Source organism: Haliotis rufescens, unplaced genomic scaffold, assembly GCF_023055435.1.
Source record: "Haliotis rufescens isolate VD_foot unplaced genomic scaffold, xgHalRufe1.0.p SCAF_42, whole genome shotgun sequence".
In the NCBI taxonomy this organism is placed as follows: domain Eukaryota; kingdom Metazoa; phylum Mollusca; class Gastropoda; order Lepetellida; family Haliotidae; genus Haliotis; species Haliotis rufescens.
Genome location: NW_025964135.1, coordinates 1554883 through 1582793, shown reverse-complemented (window position 1 = coordinate 1582793; position 27911 = coordinate 1554883). Strand labels below are relative to the sequence as shown.

Genomic DNA, 27911 nt, shown 5'->3' with positions numbered 1-27911 from the left:
AAAAAACAAAATACTACAGCAACTCTATATCACGTGTACTTTACGTGATAAGACATCAAATCACACATCAAACACACTCTCATTTTTTTTAGAAATCAGATTACTTTATTTCATGAGTAACAAAGAAGTATAACACCGGTATCTAAAGTAGGTCACGGGCTTAACACCCAGACAGAAAAAATGTTTTAAATTTCAGGACACATCCCATTTTAGAATAGTTATATAATCAAATTTAACATTTAGAACGCAGATGCACTCATGAGTTGGAACAAATGGTTGAGCTCTTTTTTTTCAAATCATGAGCTATGCTTGCATTCGCTCCTTAGTAGTTGGTATGGCGGATCACTTTGACATTCACGTTTGCGATAAACAGCAGAAGATTCTACAATTTGTGCAGCCTGTGGTTTCCTCTTGAAATTAGTATAATTACTGACAATGAGTTCAGGATATCAAGGTTGGTATGCTCGTCAAATATACCTGGCTTATGTTTGGAAATTGTTTGTTTTGACCAAAAACATGAACGAGACGCCGGCACATGTCCCGTGTTTATTCACAAAAAAGTGGAATTTTCCGTCTGCTACTCGACTCAAACATTCGCTTTGTTAAACGTTGTCAGTTCCATTAATCGATAAATATGTTTCGCTCTGATTGATGTTTGCATTTATGTGTGAACTGTGATAATTTATGCAAGTTCCAATATATGTCGAGATTGTTTAGAAACTATAGACTTGATTTCAGTCTCCTAACCCGTAAGTTACGTGCCTATAGACTGTCTCAGCAACAACACGAATTTCAGTTGCAGTGGACACTATATTGTTGTATGGGTGGTAGGGAGGAGATTTGATGGGTCACCTGAAAACAGTTCCCCTGCACACATATCAAAGTGATGAATTGGAGAGATATTCAGTGGTAGAAACTAACATTTTTATTCCACTAGTCCTTATAGATAACATATAGCAAAACCCTTAAAAATGGCAAATTTCTACTAGTCCTTATAATACCTTAACTATTGGTCAGTTTGGCAAGGACTATGGGACTAGTGCCAATTTCTAATGCTGGATATTACATGCCCTGTTTCGCAATGCCCTGTTCCCAAATATGTAAAACTTGTAAAAAGTAATATTGAAAGTAATTTTTTTTATGTTATTTGTAAATTTCCAGAAATCAGAATGAGGGTGGTCATAATTCCTTGAGACAATAAGACAACTTTGTATTTGATAAATTGCATGTGTTGATCTTGTAAATTCCCAACAGATGTCACTCACTTCTGAGAAATATTTTATACTGCAGTAATCATGATGATACAGAGTAGTAATATAGATGCAGTACAAACTTAGCAAAAGTCCTGATAGGCAGATATAGATACATATGTATATACTTGCAAATAATCATGCAATTATGGCTGAAATAAATGCTAGAAGGTTGTGGATGTTGAGAGGTTTGTAGATTTTGCAGGATGTGGAGTCATTCCAGAAAGTCTATGGTTCAAATCCCAGCATGTGACGCCAATTATTTTTCACGTTTACTTTGTGGCCCTACATAACCATGATACATAATAATATAAACAATAATATTGTTCTTTAACCAATATATGATATCAAAGGGCAAGTATGTCAACGGTTTTTGATGTTTTTAAATCACACATGAAAATAATTCCAGGGGTGACACACTTAAGATTCCATTCAACAACTAAGACGTGTATTTTGATGATTATATGTTGTTTTACATACCATACATACCGTATTCAACGTAGTAAGCGCCCTGGGCGCTCTCACAATTAGAAATAGGGGGCGCTTATTAGAATATTATTTTGAGTTGAAAGATCGTAAATTTCGTGGTTTATGCTAACAGCCTGAAGTGTTTACATACGACAGTTATATTTTTTAAGAATTTAATTGCCCATTATTAAGGGTGATATAACACACGAGTGCGTATTATACACGAATAAAAAAAGTCTTGTGTACATTGATCAATCGGAAGGGGTGCTGATTGGGATTGTTTACTAGCCAATATATTAGGAAATATCGCCGTGGGCGCTTATTGGAGCGGGGCGCTTATTACGTTGAATACGGTAACTGCATTTCAAATACATCGATTGTGGGTTTTGAGGAAATAAAGATGTCTAATCACTCTTCATCGAATTTATTCTAGTTCATAGTCCCATACAGTTATAAGTTGAAGAGCGCGTTGCAACAAGTTGTAAAGTAAAGCTGGCGGGTAGATTGACTGCAATACAATGCAGAAAATTCTTTGAAATATACTAATATCTTCACACAAATAGACAAATAATTGGTTCAGTTAGTTGTGCCTTACTTCTTGGTTACTTAAATATTGTATTTCATTGAATAGTTTAAACACGTCCATGGTCCCCTGTTCACAACAGCACATGATGATCCAAACAGGAAATACTTTTCTTTACAACCTAAACCCAGCCAGCTGAATAGGAAATTAACATAACAATTAATCAAAGGCTGAGTTATCACATCAGCTATATTAATGATCACTGCTCAAAGTGCAATGTTATCCTCTTACATTCTCTCGATGTGCATTTTTGTCTCTGTAAACATATTCTTTCAACTTGCCAGACTGTGGAAGCTGTTCTTTTGACATTATATTTTGATTTGATCATTTTCTAGTGAACCAATTGGAAAACTTGTACAGCATTTGTAAATGTGGAAAAATTATCTCCTCAGAAGGGCTGAGAGTTTGTTAAGTAAATTCATCTGCTGTGTCTTGCAACATGTCATAAACGAGTTCATTAAATCTTGCAGATTAAAGAAGTTAGTTACAAATTTTGCTACGTGGAAGTCTTTGATGACATTTTATATTGTTGGCTACATATCCAGGCCAGCTACAGTGCTGTGTAGGGCTGGGATGGGTAACTCAGGTCGGGTTGGTCCTGAGTAGGACCCAGGTACCCACTGCACTATCCAGACCCGTGGTTAGATACATGATATATTGTTTAATGACAAAAACTAGGTATAGCTCAATGGTTATACTACAAGTCGCTAATGCTCTCATTTCTTTCTGATGATGCACACATTCCTTTTGACTTGTATATGTTTGAGCAAAGATACAGCTTCAGTCAACTTCAGTGTACACATGATCTGATTGTTTGATACATGTGTCAAAATAGTTTTTGCCATTGCTGCGGTAAAACAAGTCCCAATCAGACATTTTTTCCCCAACTCATGAGTCCTACAGTGGGTACCCGGGTAGGGTTGGGTAATTGTGGGTTTGGTACCCCGGGTAGTACATTTGGACTCGTCCGTCCCAGGCCTAGTGTTGTAACACTATTTTTGTATATTTTAACAAAGATGGACATATTGCTCAAGTGAGTATTGCTAACTTGAATAGGAAACAACGACAGGTACATGTTGTTTTGTTCCTTCGCTTCTTAAACAGTATATCAGAGACTCCACCCCTTGATAAGATATCAGTAGTTATCAGTCCATCAGAGGAAATATATCCTACCTGTGCTACAAATTTACTACATAACAATTTTCTTATTTACCCTGTTATCATGGCTATGGGTGATGTTTTGTTTTTGTGTTGTTTTGTTTGTTGTTTGACGCCGCACTCAGCAATATTCCAGCTATGTGACAGCGGTCTGTAAATAATCGAATCTGGAGCAGACAATTCAGTAATTTACATCATGAACATCGATACACGCAATTGGGATACAATGACATGCATCAACCAAGTCAGCAAGCCTGACCACCTGATCCCATTATTCACCTCTTACGACAAGCATAGTCGCCTTTTACGGCAAGCATGGGTTGCTGAAGATCTGTTCTACCCTGAATCTTCACAGGTTGAGTGTAATGGTAATTAGGGCTGTTACAATTAACTCACGTATTCGGTGAATCGAACCGGATCCATTCATGAATTCAATTCGTTATTCGTGCCACTAGAATCGAATATTTATGAATATGCAGTCACATGCATTTACATATCCTGTCCCTTAAAATATCCATAAGAACATATTATATGCATAGATTTTTTCAAAGACAACACTCTTTTATATACTCACACCCAAAAGAAACGCAAGTGGTTTTAAGCAAATAGGTAACAAACACGGAACCATAAATTGATGAAGTTTTAGCATTTAGTGAAGCCTGATGGTGTTATCAATATTTTTGGTTGCATTTTGGAAGCCCCAAGTAAAAACGCAACATAAAAAACGAATCGCCAAAACGCACCATTTCAATGAATATGTGGGTATCATGCACCCATTTCTCGCGAAATCAAAAATGCACGAACTGTCACAAACTGTAGTGGGTTTAAAACTCTGGCCGATTCTTGGACCTACCACTCCTTCGTCAATGCCACGCCTAACTCAAATTCAGAGAAACCAGGCTATCAGACGTTTGGAAGCTGGAGAGTCTGTCCAAGATGTTGCCCGTCATTTCAACGTTAACATAACCACAATTTACCATCTCCTGCATCGATACAATGCTACACAGACCACAGATGACCTTCCTCGGGGCGGTCGTCCTAGGGTCACCACACCTCGACAAGATCGGCAGATTACCCGTCAACAACAGCGACATCCGTTCCTAACTGCAAGTGAAAGTGCTCGACAGACCATAGGAACACATAATCGACACATTAGCCGGGACACTGTGATCCGACGTCTCCGTTCCAACAACCTCAGATGTCGCCGACCAGCACGTCGTCCTGTTCTCCAACCACGGCATCGACAAGCATGACTTCAGTGGGCACAGGGTCATCACAATTGGCGTCATCGTGAGTGGAGGCGTGTCACCTTCTCTGATGAAAGTCGCTTTTGTGTCTCCCATGCAGACGTAAGAGTCAGAATTTGGCGGCTTCGAGGTGATCGTTTCGCTGACAGAAACATTGTGGAAAGGGATCCATGGGGTGGACCTAGTGTCATGATATGGGCAGGGATTGGACTTAATGCAAGATTTGGACCCATGTGCTTTCTGAATGTTTGTCAAGGTCGGGGACTGCTCAGCGGTATATCGACCAAGTGATCAGACCCCATGTTGTTCCATTTTTTGCACAACATCAACAACACATTTTCCAGCAGGACAACGCTCGTCCCCATGTTGCCAGAGCTACCATGGCCTTTCTGCAACAACACAACATCCGTGTTCTACCGTGGCCAGCCCTCAGGCCTGATCTGAACCCCATCGAAGACTTGTGTGATGAGGTTCACAATTTGCACCCAGTCGCTACAACTGCCGACGAACTACGCGCAGGTGCTCTGGATGTGTGCAGGAGGATCCCTAGGGCCTTCACAAATCGTCTGATCCACTTAATGTACAAGAGATGTGTGGCAGTGATCAATGCTAATGGTGGTCACATCAGGTATTGACCCGAAACTGTGTAAGCCCTTAACATTTGAAAAAAACAATAATGTCATCTGCCTTTTAATGCATTAAACTGTCTTCAGTCAAATTTTTGTCAATCTTGCCCTATTAGTATTTCTTGTCTTTACTGTTGAAAATAAATAACATGTATACTGCATACTCGACTTGCGTTTCTTTTGCGTGTGAGTATATTTAATTTGACAGTATTTTAGTCACTAGTCATTGTCACATTTGAGCAGATACTAGTACCTGGATAAGTGCAGTATATGAATGTATAATAAATTAATAATTAACAAACCATGTCAAATATTTATTTTGTTATTATTTCTCTGAATATCATAAATACACGTCAACTGCTGACTTGTTATTGTATTCGTGAATCAATATTCATATTCATTACCCTATATTCATGATACAAATCATATTCGCCTAATAGTGTATTCGTTGCAGCCCTAATGGTAATGAAATATTCCTACTGTGTTTCTGTATCTAAAATTAGGTTTTTCAGTTTGTATATTTATATTTACCCTGCAACCTTGTTAAGTGCAGTTTTAAACCTAATTATGGTAATGTTGTAAATATTCCAGAACTATTCAGGTGAGCTACAGAGCCATTTGGCACAATGTTTAACACAATGTGTGAGGTATCATGCACAACAGCAGGTGAGTTACCTGTAGGAGCCACCCCATAGCGATAATTCAGGATTGATATTTACTCTGAGCCAAAAGACGGATGTCAACTGATAACTGATCATTGTTCTTTGGCTGGCTGTTTTAGCATCTGCTATGATATGAAGTTTGTCGAGAGACAATGTAACAATACTTCCTCATATAAACAGTAGGGTCATAAAAGATTAATGCAGTAATCCTTATCAGTTGATTGATCTGTTTATCTATTTAATCCACACATGAAATAGATTAATCAGAACACCATTAAAGTCGCAATAAATAAATTATTAGATTTTCATCTCACTTGCCTCAACACATGTCCCAAGTAACCTACAAATAAAGAGAACAGCTTTGGGTTCCCTTTCTGTATTGTTGCCATGAACAGCTGTACAGTTGCTGAAACTGTGTAAGGCAATATTTATTCATTGATGTTATCATTACTTGCTAAAATACACTACATCCATACCATATGTTTATGCTTCGTGTGAATCACACATCAGGGCCCCGTTCCACAAAGCCATCTTAGCGCTGAGGTGATCGTAACTCCCATACTTTAACACTGGCTTACGATAGTCGTAGCGCTAAGATCGCTTTGTGGAACGGTGCCCAGGGCTCGATGTAATGAACTTAATTTAACCTGCACTAGGTGCATGTTGACATGAAAACCAGGTTGCACCAAACAAAACCAGGTTGCACCAGTCAAAACCAGGTTGCACCAGTCAAAACCAGGTTGCACCAAACAAAACCAGGTTGCACCAAACAAAACCAGGTTGCACCCTGGCCCAATAAACTTGTCAAAGTTGAAACATAGACCGGTCTGCTGCAGTGTCGCATCAATAAATGACGCATTGCTGTAAAACGTAACAGGAAAATGTGCACATAATCTTGAAGTGCAAACAGCTTGAAGAAGTCAGGCCAAAGAAAGTGTGATAAATTACACATAACAAAGGGATTAGTGATGTTGTATGGTACTTAAACCTAGATTTTGTGTGTAGACAAGTAAGGGTTAGTCAGACATATTTGAATGATTTTTTAATTTGAAGTTTACATGATATATGACTTTTTACATGACCGCGAAACTGATGTTCATAAGTGTATGACAAACATATAACTTACTATTTTTGCTTTAAAAAATTTGCCGGGGCATTTAGAAAATTAAAAAGAGGTGTGCATAGTAAAATATACACAATGAGTTAAGTTTGTTTTCAGAGATCAGGAGAAGAATATGGTGCTTCATATGATGCCATCTCCTTGACATGTCATATGTGACCATGCCTACATTTGGTGGCATGTCGTGTGCATATTACTGCCCTATGATTATTATGGAGAGTGGTGTATTCCAGGTTTGCAATGCTTGTGTTGTAGGTTACTATGACAGCTACCAGTACAACCAGAACTATGACTACAACCAGCAGGGCTACACACAAGGGACCCAGTATCAAGAGCAGTGTAACAACAACCAGTATGGACAATCATATGACCAAAACAATCAGTACCAAACTTATGGACAGAACAATGACTTCAACTCAAGTGGGCAATACACACCGGGATATAATCAAAATAACAACCAGTTTACTGGTCAATATAGTGCTCAAAATGCTAATGATAACCAATACGGACAAAACTCTACGCCAGGCAGTACCTATGGGCAATATGTGAGCAATGGGACTGACTCTACTACAAGTTCTGCTTATAGTTCGAGTTTCACACAGAACAGCTTCCCTGCAGATAACACAGCAAGATACTCGCAGACAGGGAATTACAGCTCGTATACCCCAGCGCCTGCCACCAAGGACTTTAACCAGAATAGTGTTACTGGCTATGGCCAGAGTACTACAACAAACCCTGGTTACAGTCAGGGACAAAAGTCGGCTGGATATAACGGCGGTACTGCATATGGACAGACAAGTAGCTATCAAAATTCAGGCAGTTATCAGACATCTGTTGCTTCAAATTCTGTTTCTAGTTCTGGGTATAGTCAGAATTCTGGCATAAGTAATAATTATGGACAGAATGGGGGTCAGTATGGCAACCAGTTTGGACAGAACCTGTTCAACCAGAGAAAACAGAATGGCCCGCAGAGTAGCACAGGGGGAGATTACTCTAGTTACAAGTTTGACACCCAGCCCCCTCCTCCACCACCTCCATCCCATGTGCAACATACTCAAAGAACAGGGAATTATGGGAGCAATAACACACCTTCCCGTTACCCTGACACTTCCGGTCGGGGTCAGTCGTATGACCGAACTACACGTGGGAGATCTGGTATTGACCATTATTCAACACGTGGTCAGGGTCCAACACGAGGAGGAAGAGGGGCATCAGGACTTAGTGCCTCGTTTTCGCAAGGTCAAGGTCAGTCTGACCCGCCCAGAGTTTTCAGTGGTCGTGGAAATAGAGGGGGGAGATTTGTGAACCAGATTTGTGTGAGCACCCACGGAGGATATTCCCATCCCCAGACTCGCGAAAAGAATATTCAACAGAACTCTGAGGAAATCATGGCAAAGTATTCGGATGTGAAACCCAAATCAATCCTCCCAGCTGGGAAGGAAAATGTTCCTAAGTTTGTGAAAGAAGAACAGCAACCTGTTGTGTCAACTGATGATGTGGTGCCGGTTGAGGTTGCTGGAAAGACATCGGCAGACCCACTGGTGGCTGCGACATCAACATATGTGATCCCGACATCAGCAGTGACAGGTGTCGGAGACCAGCTTCTGAGCCCAGAGGTAGAAGCTAAGCTACGGGATCTCATGCAACCCCTTTATTGCAGGTAAGCAACTTTTTATCACAATATTGTTGTCAATGAAGCGATAGATGATTGTGTGTAGCTTTGTAGCAAAGTACATTTTGAAGTATGAATGTGTAGCACACTACAGTTTAGTTAGTTGACTGTGTTGGCTGTGTAGCACATTACAGTTTAGTGAGTTGACTGTGTGTAGCTGTTCATCACATTACGGTTTAGTGAGTTGACAGTGTGTAGCTGTGTAGCACATAACAGTTTAGTGAGTTGACTGTGTGCAGATGTTCATCACATTACGGTTTAGTGAGTTGACAGTGTGTAGCTGTGTAGCACATTACAGTTTAGTGAGTTGACAGTGTGTAGCTGTGTAGCACATTACAGTTTAGTGAGTTGACTGTGTGTAGCTGTTCATCACATTACGGTTTAGTGAGTTGACACTGTGTAGCTGTGTAGCACATTACAGTTTAGTGAGTTGACTGTGTGTAGCTGTGTAGCACATTACAGTTTAGTGAGTTGACTGTGTGTAGCTGTGTAGCACATTACAGTTTAGTGAGTTGACTGTGTGTAGCTGTTCATCACATTACGGTTTAGTGAGTTGACACTGTGTAGCACATTACAGTTTAGTGAGTTGACCTTGTGTAGATGTTCATCACATTACGGTTTAGTGAGTTGACTGTGTGTAGCACATTACAGTTTAGTGAGTTGACAGTGTGTAGCTGTGTAGCACATTACAGTTTAGTGAGTTGACCGTGTGTAGCACATTACAGTTTGGTGAGTTGACCATGTGTAGCACACTACAGTTTAGTGAGTTGACTGTGTGTAGCTGTGTAGCACATTACAGTTAAGTGAGTTGACAGTATGTAGCATGTTACAGTTTAGTGAGTTGACAGTGTGTAGCTGTGTAGCACATTACACTTTAGTGAGTTGACTGTGTGTAGTACATTACAGTTTGGTGAGTTGACAGTGTGTAGCTGTGTAGCACATTACAGTTAAGTGAGTTGACCGTGTGTAGCACATTACAGTTTAGTGAGTTGACTGTGTGTAGCTGTGTAGCACATTACAGTTAAGTGAGTTGACAGTATATAGCATGTTACAGTTAAGTGAGTTGACAGTGTGAAGCTGTGTAAAACATAACAGTTTAGTGAGTTGACTGTGTGTAGATGTTCATCACATTACGGTTTGGTGAGTTGACTGTGTGTAGCTGTGTAGCACATTACAGTTAAGTGAGTTGACAGTATGTAGCATGTTACAGTTTAGTGAGTTGACAGTGTGTAGCTGTGTAGTACATTACAGTTTAGTGAGTTGACAGTGTGTAGCTGTGTAGCACATTACAGTTTAGTGAGTTGACTGTGTGTAGCTGTGTAGCACATTACAGTTAAGTGAGTTGACAGTATGTAGCACATTACAGTTTAGTGAGTTGACTGTGTGTAGCTGTGTAGCACATTACAGTTAAGTGAGTTGACACTGTGTAGCTGTGTAGCACATTACAGTTTAGTGAGTTGACTGTGTGTAGCTGTGTAGCACATTACAGTTAAGTGAGTTGACAGTATGTAGCATGTTACAGTTTAGTGAGTTGACAGTGTGTAGCTGTGTAGCACATTACAGTTTAGTGAGTTGACAGTGTGTAGCTGTGTAGCACATTACAGTTTAGTGAGTTGACAGTGTGTATCACATTACAGTTTAGTGAGTTGACTGTGTGTAGCTGTGTACCACATGACAGTTTAATGAGTTGACACTGTATAGCTGTGTAGCACATTACAGTTTAGTGAGTTGACTGTGTGTAGCTGTGTAGCCCATAACAGTTTAGTGAGTTGACAGTGTGTAGCACATTACAGTTTGGGGAGTTGACTGTGTAGCTGTGTAGCACATTACAGTTTGGTGAGTTGACTGTGTAGCTGTGTAGCACATTACAGTTTAGTGAGTTGACAGTGTGTAGCACATTACAGTTTGGTGAGTTGACAGTGTGTATCACATTACAGTTTAGTGAGTTGACTGTCACAGCAGTGGTAGAAACTAACAGTTTCAGTCCACTAGTCCTTATAATGAAAGCATATAGTAAAACCTTTAAAAAATGTCAAAATTCTACTAGTCCTTAGGATACCTTTACTATTGGGCAGTTTGGCAAGGACTATAGGACTAGTGCCAATTTCTAACCCTGCTGTGTGTAGCTGTGTAGCACATTACAGTTTAGTGAGTTGACAGTGTGTAGCTGTGTAGCACATTACAGTTTAGTGAGTTGACAGTGTATTGCACATTACAGTTTGGTGAGTTGACTGTGTAGCTGTGTAGCACATTACAGTTTAGTGAGTTGACAGTGTGTAGCACATTACAGTTTAGTGAGTTGACAGTGTGTAACTGTGTAGCAAATTACAGTTTAGTGAGTTGACAGTGTGTAGCACATTACAGTTTGGTGATTTGACAGTGTGTAGCTGTGTAGCACATTACAGTTTAGTGAGTTGCCAGTGTGTAGCTGTGTAGCTGTGTAGTACATTACAGTTTAGTGAGTTGACACTGTGTAGCTGTGTAGCACATTATAGTTTATTGAGTTGACCGTGTGTAGAACATTTCAGTTTAGTGAGTTGACTGTGTGTAGCTCATTTCAGTTTAGTGAGTTGACAGTATGTAGCACATTACAGTTTAGTGAGTTGACAGTGTGTAGCACATTATAGTTTAGTGAGTTGACAGTGTGTAGCACGTTACAGTTTAGTGAGTTGACAGTGTGTAGCACATTACAGTTTAGTGAGTTGACAGTGTGTAGCACATTACAGTTTAGTGAGTTGACAGTGTGTAGCACATTACAGTTTAGTGAGTTGACACTGTGTAGCACATTACAGTTTAGTGAGTTGACAGTGTGTAGCACATTATAGTTTAGTGAGTTGACAGTGTGTAGCACGTTACAGTTTAGTGAGTTGACAGTGTGTAGCACATTACAGTTTGGTGAGTTGACAGTGTGTAGCACATTACAGTTTAGTGAGTTGACTGTGTGTAGCTGTGTAGCACATTACAGTTTAGTGAGTTGACTGTGTGTAGCACGTTACAGTTTAGTGAGTTGACAGTGTGTAGCACATTACAGTTTAGTGAGTTGACTGTGTGTAGCTGTGTAGCACATTATAGTTTAGTGAGTTGACAGTGTGTAGCACGTTACAGTTTAGTGAGTTGACAGTGTGTAGCACATTACAGCTTGGTGAGTTGACAGTGTGTAGCACATTACAGTTTAGTGAGTTGACTGAGTAGCTGTGTAGCACATTACAGTTTGGTGAGTTGACAGTGTGTAGCACATTACAGTTTAGTGAGTTGACTGTGTGTAGCTGTGTAGCACATTACAGTTTAGTGAGTTGACTGTGTGTAGCACGTTACAGTTTAGTGAGTTGACAGTGTGTAGCACATTACAGTTTAGTGAGTTGACAGTGTGTAGCACATTACAGTTTAGTGAGTTGACACTGTGTAGCACATTACAGTTTAGTGAGTTGACAGTGTGTAGCACATTATAGTTTAGTGAGTTGACTGTGTGTAGCACGTTACAGTTTAGTGAGTTGACACTGTGTAGCACATTACAGTTTAGTGAGTTGACAGTGTGTAGCACATTATAGTTTAGTGAGTTGACAGTGTGTAGCACATTACAGTTTGGTGAGTTGACAGTGTGTAGCACATTACAGTTTAGTGAGTTGACAGTGTAGCACATTACAGTTTAGTGAGTTGACAGTATGAAGCACATTACAGTTTAGTGAGTTGACCGTGTGTAGCACATTAAGGTTTAGTGACTTGACTTTGTAGCACATTACAGTTGAGTGAGTTGACAGTGTGTAGCTGTGTAGCACATTACAGTTTAGTGAGTTGACAGTGTGTAGCTGTGTAGCACATTACAGTTTAGTGAGTTGACACTGTGTAACTTATTACAGTTTGGTGAGTTGACAGTGTGTAGCTCTTTACAGTTTGGTGAGTTGACAGTGTGTAGCTGTGTAGCACATTACAGTTTAGTGAGTTGACAGTGTGTAAAAATAATCATGATAATAGTTCAAATACAGTTCTTTCAATGTATCAATATTCTTTGAAGTTATATTATTGTGTATTTTTTAAAGGAATAAACGGTAGAATGGTAGAAAGTGTGTGTGCACATGATTCCATTTTCCGGCTTAGTTTACGAGAAAATATGCATGGTAATCTTAATTTCTGCATATTAAACAATGCCTATAAATACTGGAAATATAATTTAAATGGTAAATCCTCATGAATGCCTACTGATATTTTATCTCAAGTCTCACATTTTTTTGACCAATTGAAGTTTGTTATCACCTGAATTCCCTGAAGAAATATGATGTAGTTTTTTACTGCACATAATATGATGTTGACTGATAGCACTCGGTCACCCTTGCAAGTCGTGTATACACACACTTACCAACAACAAACACACGTCAGTCTGGCTGCACCTCTTTATTTCATATCATTTCTTATGATATCTGGCCTCAAACTGTAATGTCCAGCCAGTACTTTCTCGAAAATGTCCGGTTGGCAAATTTGGAAATGTCTGGTTTGTGCTTTTCAATATCGGACATTTTTCAGTCATAACCGGACATGACCGGTGAACAGACCGGTTTTCGCATCCCTGGTGCTCACCAAGAGTTACAACTTAACGTTGTTGTCAAGATCCTGCAAACCCTATTTCATGCACCTGTGTTACCTTTTCAGATAACCATGATAACATGCCAAGTTATCACCAGTTATCATGGTGATACAGTCATCGTTTTCCTTTTGTTGTCATGGTTATGTAGGCATGATATGCTTATAAAGATATTATAACATAATAATAGTTATTAATACACTTTTAATTAGTATCCAATCAAGATTGAAACAACACCTTTATCCTTTATGCTTTCTGTACTTCTGGCTTCATCTAATTATGCTTTCTGTACTTCTGGCTTCATCTTATTATGCTTTCTGTACTTCTGGCTTCATCTAATTATGCTTTCTGTACTTCTTGCTTCATCTAATTATGCTTTCTGTACTTCTGGCTTCATCTAATTATCCTTTCTGTACTTCTGGCTTCATCTAATTATCCTTTCTGTACTTCTGGCTTCATTTAATTATCCTTTCTGTACTTCTGGCTTCATCTAATTATCCTTTCTGTACTTCTGGCTTCATCTAATTATCCTTTCTGTACTTCTGGCTTCATCTAATTATGCTTTCTGTACTTCTGGCTTCATCTAATTATCCTTTCTGTACTTCTGGCTTCATCTAATTATCCTTTCTGTACTTCTGGCTTCATCTAATTATGCTTTCTGTACTTCTGGCTTCATCTAATTATCCTTTCTGTACTTCTGGCTTCATCTAATTATCCTTTCTGTACTTCTGGCTTCATCTAATTATGCTTTCTGTACTTCTGGCTTCATCTAATTATCCTTTCTGTACTTCTGGCTTCATCTAATTATCCTTTCTGTACTTCTGGCTTCATCTAATTATGCTTTCTGTACTTCTGGCTTCATCTTATTATCCTTTCTGTACTTCTGGCTTCATCTAATTATCCTTTCTGTACTTCTGGCTTCATCTAATTATCCTTTCTGTACTTCTGGCTTCATCTAATTATGCTTTCTGTACTTCTGGCTTCATCTAATTATCCTTTCTGTACTTCTGGCTTCATCTAATTATCCTTTCTGTACTTCTGGCTTCATCTAATTATGCTTTCTGTACTTCTGGCTTCATCTAATTATCCTTTCTGTACTTCTGGCTTCATCTAATTATCCTTTCTTTACTTCTGGCTTCATCTAATTATCCTTTCTGTACTTCTGGCTTCATCTAATTATCCTTTCTGTACTTCTGGCTTTATCTAATTATCCTTTCTGTACTTCTGGCTTCATCTAATTATGCTTTCTGTACTTCTGGCTTCATCTAATTATCCTTTCTGTACTTCTGGCTTCATCTAATTATGCTTTCTGTACTTCTGGCTTCATCTAATTATCCTTTCTGTACTTCTGGCTTCATCTAATTATCCTTTCTGTACTTCTGGCTTCATCTAATTATGCTTTCTGTACTTCTGGCTTCATCTAATTATCCTTTCTGTACTTCTGGCTTCATCTAATTATCCTTTCTGTACTTCTGGCTTCATCTAATTATACTTTCTGTACTTCTGGCTTCATCCAATTATGTGTGCTATGATCAGTGAGGATAAACCTATTTGTTATCCAATACATGTTGTTGTTACTGTTATTCTGCTGCTATCCCAACATATCATATATATATATAGTTCTCATCAATTGGTTGTGCCTATTCCATCCTTGATAGTGATGTAAGTATCTACATCGAAACGTCGCTCTTTGCAATAAACCAGAAGTTGTTATCCATAATGTTTTCAATGGTTGTTTATTTTTAGTCATTTTCATCATGTTGCCATGGTTACTGGCTACAAAATATCCTATATGGCTTCTAAAAACTTTCAGCATGAGTACTTGGCTGTCAGCAAAAAACAGTGCCTTAGAGATCTATTAGCTTGTATTAATACTGGTGGTGTTCAAAGATTGATTGGAAGGTCCCCCAAACAAATTATCTCTCACAATTTCCTTCAGTGAAACAAAAATGATTTTGCTCCCTCTCTCAACCGTACGGAAGCCTTTTAGGGCCATATGTTTTATTGGTTTTTTTCTTGAAATTTCAAGATGTTATGTGGAAATTTCAAGATACTAAGTTGAAATTTCAAGATACGTACTAACTTGAAATTTCAACATAACATCTTGAAAATTCAAGTTATTATCTTGAAGTTTCAAGAAAAAAGGAAAAAACCAAATGGCCCCAGAAGGCTTCCGTACAACTCTGAGATAGTTTGGTTTCTTACTGAGTTTACTCACTGCTTTGTACTTGAGAGAAAAGGGAGAAAGGGGACCGAGGCCAGTGTTGTTGTCTTTAAGAATGTAGTGATGAAGAAAGTAAGTTTGCTTTGTAAGGTGTGATCTAGTTTTACTGAACACTGAACAGCAAATGACACTAACCAATTAACTTTGATGATGGCTTGGTTGCCAGTCTTCAATCATGATTTTACAACCATTTCCAACACTAATTATTACCATGCAGTCAGGTTTTTGGTTTGTTTTTTTGTTTTACGCCGCACTCAGCAATATTCCAGCTATATGACGGCGAGTCCATGCAGTCAGGGATGTATCTTAGGTTCAAAACTACCGGTACCGTATTCGACGTAATAAGTGCTCAGGGTGCTCTCAAAATTAGAAATAGGAGGCTCTAATTAGAATATTGGTTTGGTGAAAAAGAACAGGGTTGAAAGATTGTAAATTTCATGGTTTATGCTGACTGCCTGAAATGTTTATATACGACGGATATATTTTTCCAGAATTTACTTTCCTATAATTAATGATGCATATAACATATACTGAACAACAAAAGTTCCTGTGACATTGAATAAGATTTAATGCAAAGTTATGTTTTTTACCAAATCTGAAACAATTTCGGTTTGCAATAGATAAAAGACTCCTGTAAGTGTTCAAATGGTTTAATTTGCCATACTGATTTCAGAAAATGCGTGATCTCATAAAAAAACATGAACATGCCAAAATGTCAATTTAAAAATGTTTCGAAGTTCCTGGAGTGTCTGTGGAACACGTGGTTGATGTCGTAGGCGCCGATCCATCTCATCCCACATGTGCTCGATTGGTGAGAGATCAGGGGAGCGAGCCGGCCAGTGGATGACATTCACTTTGTTTTGTTGAAGAGAATCCTGAACAAGTCGAGCAATATGAGGCCGGGCATGTCATGTTGAAACGTAATGCCTGGGCTATGACAATGCAAAAACGGAAGAACAACGGGGCCGGTGATCTCATCGCGGTAGCGCTGTCCATTGAGATTTCCCTCTATCACTATCACACAGGTCCTCTGTTTTGCTGTAATCCCACACCATACCATAACGCTGACGCCCCCAAACCGATCTTCTTCCATGACACAATGATAACGTAACTTTCACTTCAACGTCCGTACACTCGAATCCGTCCATCGCTGTGGTGTGTGAGGTGAAAACGAGACTCGTCAGTGAATAGAACTTGTCCCCACTGCATGGCCGTCTTTTGCATGGAATGCATGCTTTTCTGTAGCAGTTGCGTTTTTGTGACTTGATTCCATACATGTACTACAATATTGAAAACCAAACTTTACTTGTTGGAAAAATACACTAAAATATTGGTGTCACAGAACTTTTGTTGTTGAGTATATGTATAATATACAAATATATAAATTTTGTGTACATTGATCAATCGGAATGGATGCTAATGGGGATTGTTCACTAGCCAATGTATTATCAAATATTGCCGTGGGCGCTTATTAGAGTGGGGTGCTTATTACATCGAATATGGTAAGTGTATTTTGGAAGCCAAACTGGGAAAAAAGTTATTTTCTCCCAAATTTGGATCTTTTTAAAGGTAACCTTTTCCTTCATTGGTCCTGTTATCAGTGAAATACATATCACCTTGACCAAGCCATCACATTAGTATATATTATTAAAACTATATTAACATGAATTGGGAATTTTTCATTTCCCACTTGGGAATTTCTGCTGACATTGGCTGTAGACTTGGGGCTGAGTATTGGCCTGTGAGCCAAGATACATCCCTGGTCATTCACCCTGTGGTCATCACACAGGTCATCCTAGACTAACATATAGTCTATGAAATCTTATATTACACATGACAATACACTTCTCTAAAATTAAATAAAGTAATTTTCCTGATGCTGATTTCATGTGGAATAGTGCCAGCTAGAGCTGGCTAAACTTGCGTTTCTATATATTTATATCTAGATTGGTTTTGTTTTCCTAAAATAAATATTTTCCATGCTTGTTTCAGATTGTGCAGTGTCAACCTGAATGCCACGTCTCAGGCTCAGCAGCATTATGAGGGGAAGAACCATGCGAAGAAGTTGCGGATGTTTCTCGCATCCTCCTCAACGTCAGCAACAACTGCAGATACGTCAGCTGGAGGCACTGCGACTGGAACATCGGACAGTCCTGCTGGGGCCAAGGATAAGGAGAAAGAGGTTGCTAATTAGGACAAAATGGGGAGATGTTTCAGCATTAGACACAGGGTTTTAGATGGTCCTGAGAGATGTCCTTGGGGAATGGGATGGTTTAGTGGTTAAGGTGTTAGTTCTTCATGACGAAGACCTGAGTTTGATTCCCCACATGGTGTTTTGTGCCCCAACTCATCTAAACATGCAGAAAACTCCACTTTCTCACTCAGTCTTCTGAAAATGCCTAACCATTTTGAAGGTGGAACTTTGGACAACGTTAGAGTGTATGATCCCAGCATTGCCACAATAGCAGCCATACTCACCATGCTCACAGGCCCTTGTGTCGTTGCTTAAATATTTCTACATCACTTTGAAACCAAGTGGCCACAAATGGCCAACAGACCCGCACAGAATGGGTGTGTTGGAAAGTAGCCCTCTGATCGGTCAATATTTTAAGTTACCATTGTTAATTGCAGGTAGCTCATGCAGTTTCTGAAAATTTGTCTGCTTAGCCTACAGAGCTGCTTTCTGACACAAACCATTCTGTGCGGGTCTGTCGGCCATTTGTGCCAAGTTGGTTTCAAAGTGGCAAGTCGACAGCTTTCAGTTGATAAAATAAAGAATTTGGAGCTGTTTTGTATTGGAATCAATAGAATAATCACCCTTGACAAGGTAGATATGAAGTTTTTGTGCCTGATTCGCGATTTCAGTTTAGGAACAACGGTACAAGGCGAGCAGTGCTGTACCAGTGTCTGGCCTTGTGTAAGGGCAGAGTGGATAGTGCATTTCTGACACTCGTGATATTAATTGATCTCGAAATATTCATGCAACGACAAGAGCCTGTGGCCATACCCTGGATATCAGTTTGGCCCAGAGCCCCGTTCCCCAAGGCTATCTTAGCGCTAGGATGATCCTACCTCCTACCATACACTGTCATAGACTTATGACAGATGAGATATGAACCATTTGCAGAATGGGACGCAGTTCTCCAACATGTGTTATTAAATCATTGTTTAATGTGATGTTTGTTACTTGTTTTAACTGGTACCGATGCCTGAAGTGAAGTGCTATGTATGTTTTGTATGCTGATTTGGTCACATTGATGGAAGTATGTCCAGGCTAGATGACGAGTCTGTGCTTGTGTCTGCCCTGGATGATGTTATTCCCAACGTGTTGTTTCCAGTTTACCCCGTTCACAGTAGGCCAAGAAACTATCACATAAACCATGAATTTCTGGCAGGTTAAATTATGTATTCAGTTATCTTTTTTATGAGTGAATGAATATTGATTATGACTGCATTAGTAATTTTGAAGTAAGGGTTATCCAATTTTTTGTAATTATGAGGGGACAGTGGCGTAGCCTTGTGGTTAAAGCGTTTGCTCGTCATGAACGTCACGAACGTCACGAAGGCCCGGGTTCGAATCTCCACCTGGGTACAATATGTGAAGCCCATTTCTGGTGTCCCCGCCAGGGCTATTGCTAAATGCTGTGTAAAAGCCTACTCACTCACTCACTCACTCACTCTCTAATTACATGATACAAACAGTGTGTTGTGGGTGTGTACATCCTGCATATGTTGACACCGTGACATGTCTACTGTATACTGAAACTGTGAATGCAAGCATTAATGGCATAGAATAGTGGCATCTTGAATCATGTGTATATCACCTTCCTTGGCTGTGTTTGTAGTGTCTGGTTGTGTTCGGATTATTTGAAATAATAGAAGATTGGTCGGAGGCAATCGGCAAAATGATCAAACTCCATTTTCAGATATCAATGCAATGTCACACTTGAAAGTTAAACTTGCTTTATTATATGCCACAAACATCCAGAACAAGTGGTAAGGTAACATGTTTCAGGATATGATGTTTCTTGGAAGGATCATGCAAACGGATAACTGTGTCCGTTTGGGTCAATAACGGATTATTATGCAAATAGAAAGGTTCAGGTACTATTTTCAGTGTTTCGCTCTTGACTATCGGCGACAGAGACAGAATTGACCATCAGGGGGATCTGGATAATTGTTAATTTTTATCATGCAATGCAAGGGGTGCAATCTGCTTTGTAGAGTTGTGTCCCTTTGTCGTGCCAGGATCTGATGGTCATAGGATCCAATGCACCATAGACCGGACTCCATGACATGTCTGCCAACACTAACCTACGACACTGTGATATAACAGAAATACTTTGGGAAGCAGAGTTTAACCCAGCCGATTGTTTCCCCTCATTATACTTGTGTGTGTAATTGTCTAATTCCTGTCCCTATGTCTGCAGAAGAGTGAAAGTACGCCCCTGGATGAGGAAGTTTACTGTAAGATCTGCGACGTGTCCTTCACCTCGGTGAAACAATCCACCCAGCATTATCAAGGCAAGAATCATGCCAAGAAAGTGAGACTTGCATCAGCAACCACCATCTCCTTGCCTAGCGACACGGTTGTCAAGGGGTACGCACCATAAATGTTCTCACGTGTTTTCCGAGTTGTCAGTAACCCATGCTTGACATTAGAGGCGACTAACAGGGTCGGGTGGTCAGACTCGCTGGCTTGTTTGATACATGTCAATGTATCCCAATTACGTAGATTGATGCTCATGGTGGTCAGTGTGCAAGTGGTCAAAAGCACCAGACTTGCAAGCGTTAGGTGCTGAGATCGTATCCCGCTACTGACCAGGTTGTAATTCAGCCTTGGGACCAACAATGTTTACAGGTCTTGACAGTGTTGTCACTACCCCTAGTGTACAGTATATATACATCCAGTGCAGCAGGGAATGGGTACTCAATATGTGAGGTGGATGTAAAAACCTTCCTGCGTCTCTAGGCAGCTTGGGTTGTATGAACCCCAGGGAGTTGAGAATGATAACTGGAATGCAAACTGGTCGGGGAAGATATAGAACTGCATTTGAGCACTTAGTTGTACCTGGATACCTGTGGTATAAAAATGTATAATAATAATAATAATAATGTCAATCACTGGATTGTCGGGTCCAGACACACCATCATATAGCTGTAATATTGCTATTGTTAAGTAAAGGGTAAGGTGTGGCCCTGAAACGATGCTACAAACAAGATAGAAGTGGTTATCCATGACAGGGGCGGTGGGGAGGCTAGTGGTTAAAGCATTCACTCGTCACGCCAAAGACCCGGGTTCCATTCCCCACAATCCACATGGGTACAATGTGTGAAGCCCATTTTCTGGTGTCCCCCGCCGTGATATTGATGGAATATTGCTTAGAGCGGCATTAAACCATACTCACACACTCACCCACTTATCCATGCCAGTTTTATGTCTTAAAATAATTTCTATTTCCATGTGTGACAGCCATGGTGTTGTTTGTTTCAGTGAGGGTACTCAGTTTGAGTGTGTGATGTGCTGTGTCCATGTCACGTCACAGGATCAGCTCAACATGCATCTGAATGGGGCCAAACACAAACACAAGCTTCGTCTTCAGCAGCGGACGGGGGGAGCCCTGCGGGGGCGGTGGGTAGCTGGAGACTGGTGGAGTGCTGGGAGGGGCAGGGGGGTGGAAATCTCCAACACTGGGGAAAGAGGAGGAGGAGGTAGGTGATCGTCTATCATGTTTATTAATTTTTATATGTTTATAAAGTTTACAGTATTGTATTCAATAAAGGAGAACAGGTGTACAACAGCAATCATTAAATCATATATATATATATATATATATATATATATATATATATATATATATATATATATATTAAAAAAAATATAATATGTTTTTTTACTTATCCTTCATTACTCCTTAATGAATTTGCTGCTTACCTTAGGACAATAAAGGACAGCACATAGCGATGGTCTTGGGTGAAGAGAAAAGTTGTTTCGCTCTCAAATCCCACTTTTTACATGGACCATCGCCGCTGTCATGTGACCTTGTCATTTGACCTTGATGGAATATCACCTATCACATTACTGCCTGTCGTGTAACAGCTAGAACATGTCTCAGCTTGGCTGCTCAAGTTTTGGTTAGCTTCAAATGTAAAAAGTATTTAGATTTTACTAATATTATATAATCATATAATCAAAATGTATTTGAATATCAGAGCTGTAAACAGTGCAACTGAAATTTACTTTTTCAGGATTCAAGAGGCCATTTGGCAGGGGAGGCAATTGGCAAGGATCTGATGACAATGCAAGGAATTTCCAGCCATCGGGACCAAAGCGTCCCCGTCAAGACTTCTCAAATTACCGCACACCGAGTGGAAAATTTTACTGTTCGTGTTGTAACGTCACCTTGAATGTGGAGAGTCAGTTTGCACAACACGTTGCCAGCAAACGGCACAAAACTAACCATGCAACGCAGCGCAATTCCTCGGACAGTGCTGACACCTACTAGCCGGTTGGATGGATAGTCCAGTCGCATGTCTGTGTTATAGACATGCCTGGTCAGTAGTGCTTTCATTTGTGGTTGAAAAAAACAAATTCAAACACTGAACTGTTGTGAAGGTCAAGGCTTGCAGACGATTCAGACTTCCAGACTGAAGAGTTCATATGTCACCTAGAGTTGTGCCCCTTTCCTATATTAACATCAGAAATCTGCCCCGTTTTGGTGAAATCAAAGTATGTACTTTTGCAGTCAGCTATAATTCTAAATTATGTTTTGACTTGGCGCCATATACGTTTTAGTCATGTATTTCAGTTGTGTTTGTACCATATTGTTCAGTTCAAGCAATGTGGTTGTTTTCATGTGGTCTTGTCATGGTAATACTGCGTTAGCTCACAACAAACAGTGACAACATTACCATTAGAGAACGGCATTCCATTTCAATTGAAAAGTGAATGTTCTCCAGAGACGAGCGCTTGCCCATGTGTGTAACATTTGGTTGAAAGTAAAAAAGATCTGTAAGAAATTTGAAGCCAACAAATAATAACTGATATTGTGCAAAATAATGATTGAATGATTCAGTTTTTTGTATGATGTGTCGATATAAGATTTTCTGTTGATGTGGTTTAAATGAAACGTTTAAGTTTTTTACAGTTTTACTTGTATGATTGTGATAAGTAGTGAGTAGGAAAACACTATATTTGGTAATTTGTCAGTTACCTGTTTTGTCTTGTCACCGTTAAATTTAACGAGTGTAAGTCTATGCTGAAGTATGAGAGTTACAACTAGCGTAAGTCTATGCTGAAGTATGAGAGTTACAACTAGCGTAAGTCTATGCTGAAGTATGAGAGTTACAACTAGCGTAAGTCTATGCCAAAGTATGAGAGTTACAACTAGCGTAAGTCTATGCTGAAATATGAGAGTTACAACTAGCATAAGTCTATGCTGAAGTATGAGAGTGACAACTAGCGTAAGTCTATGCTGAAGTATGAGAGTTACGATTAGCGTAAGCCTATGCTGAAGTATGAGGGTTATGACTAGTGTAAGTCGATGCTGAAGTGTGAGAGTTACAACTAGCATAAGTCTATGCTGAAGTATGAGGGTTACGACTAGCGTAAGTCTATGCTGAAGTATGCGAGTTACAACTAGCATAAGTCTATGCTGAAGTATGAGAGTTACAACTGGCGTAAGTCTATGCTGAAGTATGAGAGTTACAACTAGCATAAGTCTATGCTGAAGGATGAGAGTTACAACTGGCGTAAGTCTATGCTGAAGTATGAGAGTTACAACTAGCGTAAGTCTATTCTGAAGTATGAGAGTTACAACTGGTGTAAGTCTATGCTGAAGTATGAGAGTTACAACTAGCGTAAGTCTATGCTGAAGTATGAGAGTTACAACTAGCGTAAGTCTATGCTGAAGTATGAGAGTTACAACTAGCGTAAGTCTATGCTGAAGTATGAGAGTTACAACTGGTGTAAGTCTATGCTGAAGTATGAGAGTTACAACTAGCGTAAGTCTATGCTGAAGTATGAGAGTTACAACTAGCGTAAGTCTATGCTGAAGTATGAGAGTTACGACTAGTGTAAGTCTATGCTGAAGTATGAGAGTTACAACTAGCGTAAGTCTATGCTGAAGTATGAGAGTTACAACTAGCATAAGTCTTGCTGAAGTCTGAGAGTTACAACTAGCGTAAGTCTATGCTGAAGTATGAGAGTTACAACTAGCGTAAGTCTATGCTGAAGTATGAGAGTTACAACTAGCGTAAGTCTATGCTGAAGTATGAGAGTTACAACTAGCATAAGTCTATGCTGAAGTATGAGAGTTACAACTAGCGTAAGTCTATGCTGAAGTATGAGAGTTACGACTAGTGTAAGTCTATGCTGAAGGATGAGAGTTACAACTGGCGTAAGTCTATGCTGAAGTGTGAGAGTTACAACTAGCGTAAGTCTTGCTCAAGTTTGAGAGTTACGGCTAGTGTAAGTCTATGCTGAAGTATGAGAGTTACAACTAGCGTAAGTCTTGCTGAAGTATGAGAGTTACAACTAGCGTAAGTCTATGCTGAAGTATGAGAGTTACAACTGGTGTAAGTCTATGCTGAAGTATGAGTTACAACTGGCGTAAGTCGCAGTATAATTCGTTCAGTGTGAAGTGTTCTGTAAGATTCAAAAGATTCTGGACTAATTATAACACGTGAAGGTGTGATTGTTAGATGTTGAAAGTCTCAGTTGTCAAAAGATATATCCTATATTTAGCAAGACTCACATTTCAAGGAACATTTGTCGGTTTAAGTTGCTTCTGTTCCACAACTAGAATTGTCGCTGACTGTTGATCAATAACATTGCCGAATTGACAGCACATGTTTATCTACTAAGTTGATGAGGGGGCACGGGTGGCCCAGTCATCTAAGGTGCTCCTATATGCTGTGCAGAGTTGCGTCCCTTTTGCACGCCAGAAACCTATGATTGTGGGTTTGAATCCCAGTTCGTCCCGATTATGTTACTAGGTTTGTCAGCACCATACCCGTGCTCGTGGGTTTCTTTGAAGTGGTAAACGTCTGAGACCTGCATCACTTCGGGCTTTCCTCCCACATTAAGCTGACACGCCACAGTATAACTGGAATAATGTTAAAAGTAGCGTTAAACCCAACTCACTCACTCACTACTAAGTTGATGGACTGAGAAGAGATCAGCGTTCTTGTGTTGTTTTTGCGTGTGTTGGTGAAATAATATTCTTCCTTTCAGTAATCCTGTTGTCAGTCCTTCTTTTGTTCAGTAGGCGGTGGGGTAGCCTAGTGGTTAAAGCATTCGCTCGTCACGCCAAAGACCCGGGTTCAATCCCAACATAGGTACAATGTGCAAATCTTTGCTAAAAGTGGCATAAAAGCCAACTCACTCACTCACTATTCTGTTCAGTCGTCAGATAGACTTGTAGGTGTATGAAGTCGAACTTACCAACATGGGCTACACATATAGATAGCAGAAGCATATGTACTGTAGTGTCATTTAAGTGATGATAAATATAGAACTTGTCTCTGTTGTATAAGTGTAAGTAAATTGTTATGAATCTGTTGTAAATGAAAACTTAACTAATATTACAGGACGTAAATTTATGTACTTGCAGTATGTTGTTTACAAATGAAGGGGAAGATATTTTTTTGTCTTCTAATATAATAACAAAAGGTCATTTTGATAAACATTAGTAGCTCTTGAGAACCTTTCAGCTCTTCACTGTATTGTTAATTTTGCAAGAATACTATTTCTTGCCCTGAACTTGTAAGATGGCTTATTTTGTGTAACAATATGTCCGCTACAGTATTGTGACAATTAACAGGAATATTAGGGCTGGGACAAGTCCAAATTTACTAGCCGGGTACCCACCCCCCTATTACCCGACCCTACCCGGGTACCCCCTGTAGGTCTCAAGGGATAGGTAATTTTTTTACCATATCCCTTGCAAAACGTATTTAGGCACATGTATTAAACAATCTGGTCATGCATACACTGAAGTTGCCTGAAGTCATATCTTTATTCAACCATATGAATAGTCAGAAAGAATGGGTGCATAGTCAGAAAGAAATGTGAACATTCATGATTTGTAGTTTAACCACAGAGTTCTTGATAATATTTGTCATTAAACAATATATCACGTGACTAACCACGGGTCCGAGTAGTCGTGTTGGTACCCTGGGTCCTACTCAGTACCCACCCGACCCGGAAACCCAAGTTCCCCGTCCCAGCCCTTAGGAATATGTATTCTGTTGATCAGTATTTGGATAATTAGATTAGATCTTTGAGGAGGGGACAAGGCTCAGAGAATTGCAGTCCCAGCACCTTTGATTCAAGTCTTTTGGCAACACTTTGTGTGCTTGACAAGTCACTCAACTTTGACCCTAATTAACAAACAATACTTTCTTAGTTTGCACAAGGCATTAATTTCAACGCCTTCACTTGGAGGTGGCACCGAATTGTGCACAATTGTCCCACTATAGCACTGCTCAGTAATATTTTGAAATGGCTGCAGAGCTATTTGATGATGTTAAGTGATTGGAAGCAATAAGTATATGGCTAAAAAAAATAATAGTCTTGGTTCTCAGCCACCGCCCGCATCATCACAAAGTCCTCACATGTTTCGTTTTTATTTCCATTTTCAAAAAATTTAAACAACAAAAATACTTAAAAACAATGCGATCAAAAATAGCACACAGTTACTTCCCTTTACATCCACACTGCTTTACTGCGCATCTCGTGTTTGGTCATGGCTGCAATGGGAGTTTGTATGCTGTTTATGTAGGGAGGCCCTTTCCTAGGTGGTACACAACTGTTTATTTGGTTACATATCAGTTTGAACAAGAAAAAAACAAAAAAAACGTCCGCCCGCACTATATTTTCAAAAGTTATTGCCTGAGAACCAGTTCTATTATTTTTATAAGCCTAATGTTCCATTTTATGAGAATAATTTCATCATGTAGAATTATCTAATTGATTTAGACAATTTCATCAGTATTTTCATGTTCAGATTCAGTCTCTTCCTAACGATATATTTATCTTTGAAAATGTGTACATAATTCAAAATACTTTGGTGCCATAACATTTCATGTACTGTTTATCAATGCAGATTCAGATAGACTAGCTCTCTATCAGTACTTTACCAAAGATTGTCACATGACGGTCATGTGATGTCAGTATTATTTCATAAGTTGGGGTTATCTTAATGTACAGTGTTTTTAATTTGGTCAGATACGTTTTTACTGATATTGAAGATGTCATGCACATGGTTGGTATCTACTGTTGTGATATAATGGACTCCTGTACCCTAAACAGTGCTTTTCCCACCGTGAAACTCTTACTTTTAATGCTTATGCATTCTTTAGTTCTGTTAAGATATTGAATAGCCCCCATGTACCCCATTCTTGTCCATTCTTGGCACGATGAAGACCTTGGTTTGATTCCCTACATGGGTACAATGTGTGAAGCCCATTTTCTGGTGTCCCCCGCCAACATATTCCTGGAATATTGCTAAAAGCGGCGTAAAACAATACTCACTCACTCACTTGTCTCTTGTCTTGTCTTGTCTCTTGCTGACACTCTGTCGTGTCCCGTCATACCCTACGGGGGCTCAGATGGCCATGTTGTCTAATGTGACGCAATTCGCTGTGCAGAGTTGCTTCCCCTGGGGACACCAGACACCTGTGATCATGGGTTCAAATCCTGGTTTGCCCCGATGATTCTTCTAGGTTTGTCAGCACCATACACATGCTCGTTGGTTTCACCAAAGTGGTAAACATCTGAGACCTGCATCACTTCAGGCTTTCCTCCCATATCAAGCTGACATGCCATGATATAACTGGAGTCATGTTCAAAGCAACTTAGAACCAACTCACTCATTCATACCATGAGAGGGTAGTAAATTTCCCACTGTCGGCCTTCAGTTCGCCCCCTCCTGACGCTGTTTCAATCCCTCAGTGCAGAGTCTCGTCAAGGTTCACGAAGGCTCTCTGGCCTTGCAAAAGCCTTAAGTTTGATTCTGAAATGAAAAAGCCTTATATTACATTAAATCCCTTTGAACCATTGTTTACTGTGCTGTTAAATAACCAACACAAAAAGGTTGTCTCTATTAATGGATGATGGCATCATGCTTCCAAAGAATAATCTGTGACTTCATCGATATATAACATTTGGAAAAACTTACGCCTAGATAGTGTAATTGAAGTACAAATGGAGATATGTGGAGACATATGATGACATTGAAATTAAGTAAGATTGTTCAAATGTCCAAATAAATCTGGTATAAATTTTGCAAAGTGATCAATGAAAAGGCCTTAAAATGCCTTG

General features: G+C 39.6%; 1 protein-coding gene across 1 annotated transcript; it reads left to right on the top strand.

Moving 5' to 3' along the window:
- Nucleotides 1–198: 198 nt before the first annotated feature.
- On the top strand, nucleotides 199–24574 carry LOC124121105 (filaggrin-2-like). Its single transcript, XM_046484086.2, has 6 exons — nucleotides 199–454; nucleotides 7370–8774; nucleotides 17579–17768; nucleotides 20017–20186; nucleotides 21081–21298; nucleotides 21836–24574. The coding sequence occupies exons 1-6, from the start codon at nucleotides 436–438 to the stop codon at nucleotides 22090–22092; spliced, it is 2259 nt and encodes a 752-aa protein (XP_046340042.2). The 5' UTR covers nucleotides 199–435; the 3' UTR covers nucleotides 22093–24574.
- Nucleotides 24575–27911: the final 3337 nt, after the last annotated feature.

What these genes read in the sequence shown, in the direction of transcription:
- LOC124121105 (XM_046484086.2), top strand. An exon ending in ATGCAACCCCTTTATTGCAG is followed by an intron (nt 8,775 to 17,578) that starts GTAAGCAACTTT and finishes TGCTTGTTTCAG; the next exon opens with ATTGTGCAGTGTCAACCTGA. An exon ending in TGGGGAAAGAGGAGGAGGAG is followed by an intron (nt 21,299 to 21,835) that starts GTAGGTGATCGT and finishes TTACTTTTTCAG; the next exon opens with GATTCAAGAGGCCATTTGGC.